General features: G+C 37.4%; 3 protein-coding genes across 3 annotated transcripts; 2 read left to right on the top strand and 1 right to left on the bottom strand.

Moving 5' to 3' along the window:
• Window positions 1-1,355: 1,355 nt before the first annotated feature.
• LOC107176294 (F-box protein AUF1) lies at window positions 1,356-2,910 on the top strand. Its single transcript, XM_015528556.3, has one exon. It carries the CDS (start codon window positions 1,775-1,777, stop codon window positions 2,723-2,725), a length of 951 nt encoding a protein of 316 aa, XP_015384042.2. The 5' UTR covers window positions 1,356-1,774; the 3' UTR covers window positions 2,726-2,910.
• Window positions 2,911-4,139: 1,229 nt separating this feature from the next.
• LOC102613149 (uncharacterized) lies at window positions 4,140-6,310 on the bottom strand. Its single transcript, XM_006472563.4, has one exon. It carries the CDS (start codon window positions 5,594-5,596, stop codon window positions 4,427-4,429), a length of 1,170 nt encoding a protein of 389 aa, XP_006472626.2. The 5' UTR covers window positions 5,597-6,310; the 3' UTR covers window positions 4,140-4,426.
• A 3,877-nt stretch (window positions 6,311-10,187) lies between these two features.
• LOC102612852 (uncharacterized) lies at window positions 10,188-11,866 on the top strand. Its single transcript, XM_006472562.4, has one exon. The coding sequence runs from the start codon at window positions 10,476-10,478 to the stop codon at window positions 11,544-11,546; it is 1,071 nt and encodes a 356-aa protein (XP_006472625.2). The 5' UTR covers window positions 10,188-10,475; the 3' UTR covers window positions 11,547-11,866.
• The last annotated feature ends 471 nt before the right edge of the window (window positions 11,867-12,337 follow it).

The raw sequence follows: 12,337 nt of genomic DNA, 5'->3' as shown, positions 1-12,337 counted from the left end.
TTCTTCCAAGGCTCACTTAACTTAGCATGAACCCTAGCCGAAAAAGTGATGGATGGCATGGATCCCTCGTTACTTTCAGTAACGTCCCCTTCCTCAAAATCCCAGTCATCTAGTCCACCTCCAACTCCTTGCTCCATCGCTTGCGTCGCATTCACTAGGGTTTCTTTGTACGATACCTGAGCAGTGGGATCACCAGCATGTTCCTCATCACGAAACCTCGCTTTTTTAGTCGTTCTAGCCTCCCTAAACGGCGGGGGAAAAATCCCTCTGGAGATAGGGTTTCCTTCACGTCCGTGGTTTTCGGAGCTTTCCATTGAATTTCGCTATAATTGGCAGATTGCTATCACCCATATCTATCGTGAAACAAACTCAGCTGCGGACTTCATGGCTAATATGGCTCATTCAGCTCCTCTTGGATTGCAAGTGTTCTCTGACCCTCCTCTGGGTATATATTCTATCATTTCGCAAGACTTGTTTGGGGTTACTCAACCCCGTTTTGTTTCTGTTTAGCTCGTTTTGACGAGCCCCCTCTCACCAAAAAAAAAATAAATTACCCATTTCTCTTGTAAAAGTCTCATACGTTTTGTATTTACAATTTTATCTTTTATATTAAAAGCAAAATGCTTATCTAATTGAACCCGACTTTTTCTCTCAATCTCTCTCTATATTGCATTGCAAACTCTTTAAACTCACAAAATTTACAAACATAAAATGGAAGTCAGTAGGAGTAAGATTTTGAAATGAAAAGCTACGTTCACAACCAAACCTTGTGCTTATTTTATTTTCTTTTTGAATTCAAAATGCTCAAAAGTAGTTATTCATCTTCTTTATTGTTTTGGAGAAGGCAAGCGTACTTTTTCATGTTGCTTAGAACATCAGGTGCACATTGGAAAAGTGGGGTTTGACTTTAAAATGGGTGGAGAAAGAGCCCTACTAATTGAGGAGGTTATTTTAGGCATTAAGAAATATATGTATAAATATAAAAGTCTCCAAAGTCAATTTTAACATTTTATTTTGCTTGGATGGCACAATCTTAAGAAATGAATCAATGTCTATTAATTTTTAAACTTTAAATAGTCTAAATAATTTTTTAAACAATGCGTGAGATTTTGAGAATCTCAGTTAACATTGTAACATATATATAATCCAATATTTTTTTCTTAATGGATTAAAGAAACTCATACTAATTCCTGCTCACAGAAATGTCAAGGCTTACGCTATTATCTACCAAAGTATCAATAATAACACATAAATTATTGTTAAGTTGAAACAAACTCCAACCACGTTATGTGCCACTTGTATAAAATGATTAAGCACGCAACAACTTCACAAATTCCTGCAAAGATTTTTCCCATAAACGACACTAATAATATAACAACAAAGAAGTGGATAAAGTATGTAACAGACACTGGCAGTTGGTGCTTGATAAAGCGGACGGTGACTACAGCGACAACACCTAGCTGTTGTTCTAACAAACGATCCCAAAAAACTATTCCTTTTTTCTTTAGCGACCTCATTAAATAACTTCACCACCTCCGTAGAAACCCAACTATTAAATCCTTTTGCCAATTGCCGGCATTGAGAAACCCACGTCAACGGTCAAACGTACAACCACTTAAAGGCTAAAGAGCGCGGACACAGAGACACACGCACAGAGAGACAGCCAAGACCCTCTTCTCTTCGTTTTCTCTTCATTAATCTTGGCTTTGAAATTTTATTAAAAAGCACAGAAGAAGCGAAACGACGAAAGCCTCAAAGTTAGCAAAATACGAAAATGGACCATTTCGATCAGCTTCCAGACGCTCTGATATTGCTCATATTCAGTTCAGTTTCCGACGTGAAGACCCTGATCCGGTGCCGCTCCGTTTCCAAACGGTTCAACTCACTCGTCTCACAAACCGAGTCGCTCTCGTTAAGGGTCGACCGAGTCATCTCGCCCGATTCAGACTCCGACTCGCTCTTCGTCACTTTCCTTAAAGTCTTCTTAAAGTCCCTCCAAGACCTTCTAACCAACACCACCTCCAAACCCCAGACCCGGCCTCAGCAGACCCAGAACTCACCTGCCGAAATTCTATCCCAGTTCTTGCGGATCAAGAATCTCCAGATAGAGTTACCCGGCGGTGACTTGAATTTGGACAAAGGCGTGACCGTGAAGTGGAGAGCCGAGTTCGGGAAGAGTTTAACGAGTTGCGTGATAATTGGGTTCAAGTCGGGGTCAACAGCTACAGAAGAGGACGTGGACATTGCCGGCGGATTGAAGATGCGAGTGATGTGGACGATAAGCTCGTTGATTGCGGCGTCAGCGAGGCATTTTATGCTCAAAGAAATCGTCGGAGATCATCACGAGATGGAGAGTTTGCTTTTGGTTGATAGAGACGGGGAGGGTACGGTGGTGATGGACAAGGAGGGGATGAGGGAGTGCAGGTTAGAGGCGGCGCAGGTTAGCGAGGAGGAAGGATGGGGGGGGATCCGGAGTCGGACTCGGACTCGGACAATGGTGCCCAGCGTCAGGATGCGTATGAGGCACGTGCCGCGGCTCATGCTTGCTGGTGGAATTTGGGTGGAGGGCGCCACGTTGGTGGTGGTCAGGGCCAATGCCGGCGGGAAAGATGACGTGGAGGATGCTGAGCTGGCATTAGGAGCGTTTGGTGATGGGAGTTCTAGGGAGGCTGTGCTGGAAATGCTGAAGAGCCGAAGCTACATGCTGGAGATGAACTCCTTTTGATGTTAAGTTGACATAAAGATTTGGTTTTTTGGGATCGCATTGGCCATCCGAGTTTGCTTGTGTTTGTAATTTGTAAAAGCAACATCACCAGTGTTGGTTGTTAAATTGTATGCATATACTAATGGTGATCTTTCTTGGGCAAAAAGACTATCAAGTGCTATCTTCAGAATTCCACTTGAAAACTATGGTGTTTGTTCGTGTGTTTGAGCTTCATTAACATTCCAGGGAGCTGATCAACTACACAGAGTCGCAAACTATAACATGTGTCAAGCTCCCCATCGTGCGCATCACATTTCTAACGTTACAACCACAAAATTGGTCCCACGATGTTACTTTTCTCTAAGAATTTGCTAGATACCAGAGCCATAATCCTTAAAAAAAAATCCCTTCGTAACAAGCAACAAAATGGCAAGGACAATACTTAACATCAATGTGGTGAATCACACATAACCCGCGACTCAAGTTTGATTTCAGTCAGAGAAATTGCTCAAGCACTAAAATCGGCAATGGTGTCCAAAAAACTCATTTCTCTGGCAAAATTGAAATGAACAGCAACAAGAGAATCCACAAATTAAATACATACACAGCAATTAAATGATCAAGCTATGTTTGAGATTGTATTGTCTCTTGCCAGTCTTGTGCACCAACATATTTGACATACAAACTGTAAAGCATTGAGGCAAATCATTATCAGATGAAAATAAATGGGTCTAATACACAGGATTTGCATTACGAGCGTATCGATGTACACATGTTAAAATGCCAAACATTGACATAAACACAGTAATCTGCAAACTATGTCCTCTGTGAGTGGCAGACAAAAACAAACTGGAATCGGCAGGCTAAGTGTGAGAAACCAATCCAGGAAAAATGATCATTCACAACTTACAGGTCCATGATGTTCCGCACATCACAACAAAATTTAGACAAACTATTCTAAATGGAGAGACTTACAAGAATACATGTTTTCCTACAAGAGCAATGATATATTTTTGCATAAAATATCTTTAACAAGTCATGTTTGTTTTAACAGAGAAGTTACGATCGGTGCCAATACCTCGATAGAGTCCTTTACATTTTTTTTTTCAAAGAAATTCCTAACAAGCAGCCAACATATTGTTTCCATCCAACTTCTCCTAGCCTTTCAGGATTTTGTTGAACCAGCAATGCAATGTAATTATACAAATAGTAAGTTATAGGATATGATTACATGAAGCTGAAGTAGTAACGAGCATTCAGCAGTCCACATTTCGGCAAGCAGATGACAACTTTTAAGCAAATATGAAATGCTTTGACGATTTTGAAACAAAAATATCTATTAAAATCTGTATATAAAGCAGCCATCTAAAATATATTCTTTGCAGTTAAATCCATGAAAAAGAATAGGAGACAAGCTCGCGCAGAAGACCAGATATAGGAATCCAAATGCCCCAGATTATATGAAAATCCTCAATACATTCTACTCTGAAGCATAGAATTATAGTTCAATCAACAAGAACAGAGAAGTGAAAGTTTCCTCATCAAGCAGCAAAGAAGAAAACACACAGACAACAGAAAAATTACTACCTAAATATCATAAATCATTTCCAGCTTCTGTTCATTAAAGCTAAAAAATGACCAAAGTTCAACAAAAAGAGAAAAAACCTTGAAATGATTACTACTTCCTTCATACCAGAGAAATTTCACGTGAAAACACATATTTCATTGACTTTGAGGCATAGCTAGAAAGGATAAGTCCCCAAGTTCATCCTGATAAGGCAGGACATATTTCTCTAAAAACTTTCCTTTAGACAACTTACAAACTGTAGCCAAACCAGTTTTTCTTCGGAGCAGATTCTTACTTTTCAGCATGTCATAAACTCTCATCCGCGGTTTTAGATTACTCTCAATGCTGCAAAGAAACAATGAAGCATTATTAACTATAGAAGAAATATCCACATCCCGTCTGCGAAGCAGTGTCTCTACTACCGATCGAATTTTCCTCTCAGATACGGTGAATGCAGGGGGCATGCTCCTGAACATCGAAAGTATATTATCTTCACTAAACCCCAAGCTCCTAAAAAGCTTCAACTTAAGCTCCCATTTTTCTTTAGTCATTGAACTCATTGTCCGAATTGCAGGGAGATACATCTTAGAGTTCCTATCAAATCCAATTTCATCAACTCTTTGCACAAAACACCTAACCTTCTCAGGTTTATACAGAAAAAATGTGGGGTAAGTATACACATATTTAACAATCTGCGACGAACTAACTCCGCAATTCTTTAAAATGTCAATGGTGGGTATTAAAGTCTTCTCCAAATCACGTCTTAAAAACCACCCAGTTGCTTTTATCGCCTTACAAACACCTGCATTCGACCCTAACACACTATTCAGCACCAAAAATGATCGCTGAAACTGATTTTCAGCGCTTCTATGTAAAAGCCAGGGATCAGAAGATATTATATCAACAATATCCGAGGACGAAAACCCAAATTCATGAAAAATCTTGATTTTTGGCTTGAGGGTATTATGGAGATTGATCAAAAGAATATTGGGTTTTTTTGCAACCATTTTCTCAATATGGGTACTGGAGAAACCACTTTCTCTGAGAAATGACAGCACTGAATCTGAATTTTCAGTATCTTTCAGGGAAAAATTGAGAGAAGAGGCTTCTGAAGCAGATTCCGGAGAAAAGTGCTGTCGATTGATCAAGTAATCGGCCAAATCAATTTTGGTTTTTTCCTTTTTCGGAATTGAAGAAGAAGAAGAAGAAAAGAAGAGGAGAGAGATTGAGGACAGAAATGGTGACTTGTGGATGTGTGCAGAGTTGTTGAAGTTGAAGTTGAAGTGCAGCGAATCAATAAGGGTTTTGCAAATAAAGCGATACATTTTTCTCAGAGGTTTTAGCTACTGTTCGGCGTATCAATTACATAAGTAGAAGAAAAATTAAGAAAAGAAAAGAATGCAATACTTGCCTTTGCCCGTTGTAGCCAGATGCTAGCACTCTAATACTGATTGAAACCAGACAGACATAATGATGAATTTATCATATTTTTTATTTTGTGATTAGAGTTTGATGAAACAGGGGGGATGCCATGCCAGTATGGTTTGAGAGGTATGCACCTCCAAATTAGGGTTTCAATCTGGATCCAATATGGTATGGGTTCTGTGCGCATCACGGCCTACAATGCCCAAAGATAATAAGCCCATTTACACAGGTGTTGGTTAGTCTGATGAGTTTTTCTTATGATTTTTCTTTCTGCCGCAGTGTTAAGAGTAAGATAGCTCAGCAACGATGGATTGTTAATTAATAATTATAAAAGAAATGGACGCATTCTCTCTATTACTAAGCAGCAGCAGCAGCAGCATCCTTTTTACCTCTTGAATTTTCCTCGCATATACGGCAAATGTATCGACTGAAGCGTGCTCCAAAACAATGAAAGTATATTAATCCCAGGCTCCTAAAAAGCTTCAACCTATGCTCCCCAATTCCCAGTACTCATTGAACTAATTTTGTTAATAACGGGACGAAACATCTTAGATTTCCGATCAAATCTCGTTTAATAAACTCTTTGCACGAAATCCTTGATGCTCATGCTCCCATGCTTACTGCAAAAATAGGTGCTTAACAATGTGCCAATTGGAACCAGCATACACCATCCAGATACCCTCAACGCCATGAAGGAACGTATACTGTACACACACACACACACACACACACACACATAATGACTTGATCCATAAACAATGGAGAGAAATGCTTATCCTTTTTTATTTCAAACAAATTAGTTAAAAATAAGAAATCAAGTAGTACCCAAACTTCAATTAAGATCTCCAGCAGTAACCAAAAATTTACTCTGCTTGTCCATTTAAAATGCAAGAACCAGTTTCAAAAATCATGTATAGTTTCATCTTTAGTAGAACTTCAATTATATGGAATTGAGACTTAAAAAGGGAAAAAAATTGTTTATAGAAGCTGGAAATTATAATTTATCAAACACGCAGTACGTGGAACTACTGTCTCGTGTATAAAATTTTTTGAAGGGGGTCCTGGAGCTAAGAATGGTAATGGGCACCATTTGTTGTGGGTTTGTCATTATCAAATCTGCACGTGTAAAAAATTTAAATTATTAAACCCACGTGTAATCTCCAGTTGGTTTTTACTTTTTTTTAAAAAAATAAGTTACTACGACTTTCACAATTACTAAATCCACTCGCAACCCACAACAGATTTTTTGCGGGTTTTCTCATTTTAAATCACAAATATTAAAAATATACTTTTAATAATATATAAAAAATTAAATTATATAATTCAAATTATAATTTTATAACAAGAGCTTAAAAAATCAATATACAGTGCTCAATTCTAGATTTTATCAATGTAAATAAGAAATTAAAATTTTAACCTTAAAGCCAATAGACAAAAATGTATTAATCTAACACAAAACATTTTTATTTTAGGCAAACTATCATCACTATTATCAATGTCTTGCTCCATCTTTTAATCAATATACAACTACGGTTAACAATTAATTAATTAATTAAATATTCAATTTTAGTAAGTAATCATTAGGTTCAAGTCATTAAAGGAAAATAAACTAAATCAGTCAAATTAAATTAAAATATCAGTAACATTAAACTCGAAAATTGCAATGAGATAGGTTATGTTGAAAAATTAAGAATTTTAACTTACACATATTTATGATTAAAATTTTAATATAATTTTATGATTAAAATTAAAAATATGCATAATTAAAATAAAGAATACGGTTGATAAATGTTCACGCTAATATCCGGTGGATTTTTTCTAAATATCAAACTCACTCACAACCCACAATATGTTCAAATTTGAAGTGCCTAACCCCCTACAACCGACAAATGAATTGTAGCAGGCGAGGTTGACGGATTTGCGGGTGGTGGGTAATTTCGCCATTTCTAACTAAGATAATATTTAATTGCTCCGAGATGCATACAGCTATAGGATATAAAGCATATATGCTAATATGAATCAAAATAATAGGAAGGTAATTAATATAAAACTAATTAAAAGATGATTAATGATTGGCAGAATTAGCATCTCAATCTGGTAATCACGTAACAGCAATGGGCATGGTATAGGGGCCGTCCTAATCAATAGCAAGTAATCTTTCTTTTCTCGTTGCCATCAAGTAATATATATATATATATATATATATATATGTTTAAGAATTTATAGGACGGTTTGGCTATGATATTTTGTTAAAGCAATAATTTGAACCGAAACCTTAAGCCCATAGATATGGATATCCAACAATATGTTCATAATATTTGCAGTTTGCTAATATGGAATCCATATCCTGACGCTTACTTGTAAGACGAACAAGGGAAATCTGTCTGTGAAGTGTGAACTCACACTCTGCACTACACTCAAATATTAATCATGATAACGGGACATTTAGATTTAAATAAGCAACCATCATTCAACCGCTTGTTCATTGATTAAGAACAATTTCTTTTGACAAATTGTGCGGGTGGTTCCTTAGGGAATAAACAATATGAAAGAAATGGAGAAGATAATAATGATGGAAAGGAATCCTTAGGCTTTCACATCATCAACTCACTCACCCATCACCTCTATAATTATTTGATGCACTTCTTTTAAAACTCAACTTCGCCATTGCCTGCCAATGGGCCTTTGGTCCAGTGGGAGAGCCCTTGCACTTAGAATAATGAGTGCAAGGGTTCGAGCCTCCATAAAAGTATTTATGGGGCTTATTTACAATCCTTCCTCAATTATCACATAATTGAGTGGAGCCAGTCTATTCCTCACGAAATGTGAGTAGAGTGGACAGCCCTCGAATATTTGAGAGGGTTTGAAGAATTTGGGCAGCGCTTCAGAGGAGTACATGCCACGATGAAGGTCCCAATTATAGAATCTGTGCTTAAATATTAATTATAATACCTACAGTCCTGTTTATAAACAGTATTCAAAAAAAAAAAAACTTCGCCATTGCCTGCCAATTCCTAAGTGCCCTACACGTACACGTCTTTTTTATTCATTAGTTGTATTTACCTAACTTTGGGCTCAGCTGCTCGGCCCGCATGCTTTTCTTGCATTGTCTTTAAAAGCTACCGTGAAAACAGAATAAGGCTTACCTTGGCGACTGTGCAAAACCCTTTCTGCATTCTCTGCACCGGTTTTGTTTCCTTTGACCACCATCTGTGACTTGTAATCCCAAGGAAATGAGGAATGCTGTTGGTGCTCGTAAGGATATGTACAGTGATGACTGACAAACAGAGTTATGTTTTATTTTACTTCATTTTATTTTTTTAAAAAAAAAATTATTTATAGACAGATGGAGCATCTTAGTAGCGTAGTATTTTAGAACTGTTGGATGTATGTGACTGAATCTAAATTAATTATAATAACGTGCATCTAGGATTGTTTTATATTAGAGATGTTCTAATTTAATTGGACCCTTATTTATATTGTAATTAAAAATATATTAAGATAGGTTTTCATGGATAAAATCTATCTTGAAATAAAAAGAAACTATTTCAAAACGAAGAAAGATCTACCTCTCTGTTTACCATTGATGAGGACGGAATGGCTGAGAACCACCCACAATTAAGTTTGATTTTAGATGAAAAAAAGAAGAAGAAAGTAATAACCTATCCAAGTTGACTTCAATGGCAGTATAAAGTAGAGATGATCCATTTATGACAAGCTACTACTTAAAAGGGAAATGGGGGTTTTCGTTACCCCACAAGCGCATCTAGTTTTTTATATCAAGATAATAATTATATAAATTAGAAGTGTTAAAGAGACTAAGATAGCAAACTAGACTTCATTCACGTCATAGGTCCCAAACAATAATGCAAAGAAAGTCTAATCGGAAACGCAAAGGTGTTGTTTTAGTGGATGGTGGCGACCGAGGGGCCGTGCCCTCGTGCTCTCGAGTGCTTGACTACCCCCATCATTATAGCATCCTCACTTTACTTCAACCGAATTTTTTTCCCACCTTATTTATATCTTTTGGGTAAAATTTGCAAATTTGCATTTCATTTCATGGTTAAAAAAATAGCACTAATTACATGCACTTCCATTCAGTCTATCAACCTAGTCCAACATAGGTGTCATTCATAATATTATTGGTTTAAGAGAGTTAGGTGTCTCTACTAGTACTTGATTAGCTAATCTCATTTTAAAATAGTTCTTTTGGTGACCCAATTCGAGATGTGTGTGGTTGCTTCTGCCCGATACTTTGAGAGATGAGATTTGTGGGCACAAGCAAATTAGAGGAAGAGCATTGAGTGATGTTTTCGCCCAACTGGCATGAGGATGGGCTCACAAGTTGAGAGCGTGATTGGATCATGAAACAAAGCTCGTGGGCTTTAACTTTCCCATTCAACTTTCTTTAATTTTTTAAACATGTTTGGCAAAGCTATGCATTAGATTAGATGGAGAAAAAAGAGAAAATAAAAATTAAAAAAAAAAAAAAAAAAAGGTGAAGGCTAACAATAATAAAGAAAGCAGCTAACTTGTGACTTGTGAGTCTGTGACCCCATTTCAAAGGAGGCAGCAAAAAGGAGTGCTAGAAAAATGAAGATACAGATAGTAAAGAGAACCACCACCCAAAAAAGAAGAAAGTAGAACAAACAAAGCTGTAAATGCCTCCCTCCCCTCCTCTCTTTAAAAATACCAACCAAATTCCAAGACCAACACAAACCCAAGAACCATAACAAGCGTAATAAAGAAAGGAGAGAAGAAGCAAATTGCTTAAACACAATGAAAGGAAGAGAAGCCAAAGGAGCTCCACCAGCAGATCTATTGGTATGCTTTCCATCTAGAGCTCATTTAACATTAATGCCAAAGCCACTTTGCAGCCCAGCTAGGCCAGCGGAGGCTAACAAACGAATCAATCATCAACATCACAGCCAGAGCCAGCACCAGCACCCGCACCACCACCACCAGCACCACTTAAAGAAACTAAACATCAAAGGAGCTGGCCATGCCAGCCCTCTCATGTGGGCTAAAACAAAGCCGACCGGGCCGGAGATTGCAGAACCAACGTCCCCAAAAGTGACGTGTGCTGGGCAAATCAAAGTGAGACCAAAAGCTAATTCATGCAAGAGCTGGCAATCAGTGATGGAAGAGATTGAAAGAATTCACAACAACAGGAATAAACACAAGAATAAGAGACCTTCTTGGGCTGAGTCCATCGGGCTCAAGAAAGAAGTCATGCAATTCTTGACGTGTTTAAAAAACATAAGGTTTGATTTTCGCTGCTTCGGTGCTTTTCCTCGAGCTGATATTACTACTGACGATGAAGATGATGAGGATGAAGATCAGTATCATGAGAGTAATCATCTGGGTGTGGAGGGAAGTGATGGCAATACTGATCAGGCTTCATCAAGAACTGTCTTTTCAAAATGGTTTATGGTGTTACAAGAGAATCAAAACAATTGTTATTATAAAGAAGAGAAAGAAAGGTCTTCTAATGTTGAGGATTCGTCCGCTGCTGCACCCGCGGCTCCTCCACCAAATGCTCTGCTGCTGATGCGCTGTAGGTCAGCTCCTGCAAAGAGCCGGTTCCAAGACAAAGCGGAGGAAAAAGGAAAAGAAGATAAAGAAGATGATGATCGTGAAGAAGAAGAAGAAGAAGAAGTGACTCAAGTGAAGAAAACAAAGAATTTGAAGTCATTAATGGAAGAAGAAAAGAGAAATAACAAAGAGAATTTGGTGGTGATGGCATATGACACTGATTTCTACAAAATTTCATCTGATGTAGCAAAAGAGACATGGATTGTTGATGGCATGAAAGATTTATTATCAAGGAGTCGAAGTTGGAAGAGATGACCATCATGATCAAGATCCATCGATCCTGGTGATTACTACTACATAGAAATATATATTTTTAATTATTTCATTTTCAATACTTTTTATGTGGGTTGTTTTGTTAAACATATTCCATAAGTTATATTGTGCGGGAACTGGGTAAATCAGTCCTGATCATCACCCATTTTCACTTTCAATCGACGTTATCACGTTTGTACAGCTTAATTTTCTTTTATTTTGAATGTAAAAGATTTTTGCTCATGTACATTTGTGTTCTGTTTTCCCCTAATCCCATCTTAGTAAACCTTATAATTGATACAATGGATGATTTGATTTCTTAAGATCTTTATCTGTATTACGTGCACACATAGAATGCATTTGTACCTTTACATGGATTTTGATCTCAATCCCATTTCAATTGATATATCTACTGTTCATTTGCCTCAAGCAAGCTAATTTTACTTTGTTGTGCTCCATATTCTCTGTTGAAAAAGAATGTGTAAGAAATAAAAATTCAAATAAAATCGAGTACATGGTTATTCACATGGCACTGATGCTGCAATGTGCTGTCTTTTTCTCTGGCCGCCAAACTTATTAGTATTTTGGGATCTAAATCTTTCAAAACAGAGATGATGAGCGTGATGTGCCTGATTAGTCAAATTTTGGGTTCTTGAGTTGTGACTTGGCTTCTTTTCCCCGTCATTTTATTAACTTTCTCGCTCGGTTAAACCTTTAACGAAAAGAAAGTAAATCAGAAGAATGAATGTTGTTTGGCGTCCTAATAATGACTCATAATCGTGTCCTCTCTCATG

Source organism: Citrus sinensis, chromosome 5, assembly GCF_022201045.2.
Source record: "Citrus sinensis cultivar Valencia sweet orange chromosome 5, DVS_A1.0, whole genome shotgun sequence".
In the NCBI taxonomy this organism is placed as follows: domain Eukaryota; kingdom Viridiplantae; phylum Streptophyta; class Magnoliopsida; order Sapindales; family Rutaceae; genus Citrus; species Citrus sinensis.
The sequence above is the reverse complement of the archived record's forward strand: the minus strand, read 5'-3'. Positions and strand labels throughout refer to the sequence as shown.

Coding starts and splice junctions, on each gene's coding strand:
- LOC107176294 (XM_015528556.3), top strand. CDS start 1,775: ATGGACCATTTCGATCAGCTTCCAGACGCTCTGATATTGCTCATATTC.
- LOC102612852 (XM_006472562.4), top strand. CDS start 10,476: ATGAAAGGAAGAGAAGCCAAAGGAGCTCCACCAGCAGATCTATTGGTA.
- LOC102613149 (XM_006472563.4), bottom strand. CDS start 5,596: ATGTATCGCTTTATTTGCAAAACCCTTATTGATTCGCTGCACTTCAAC.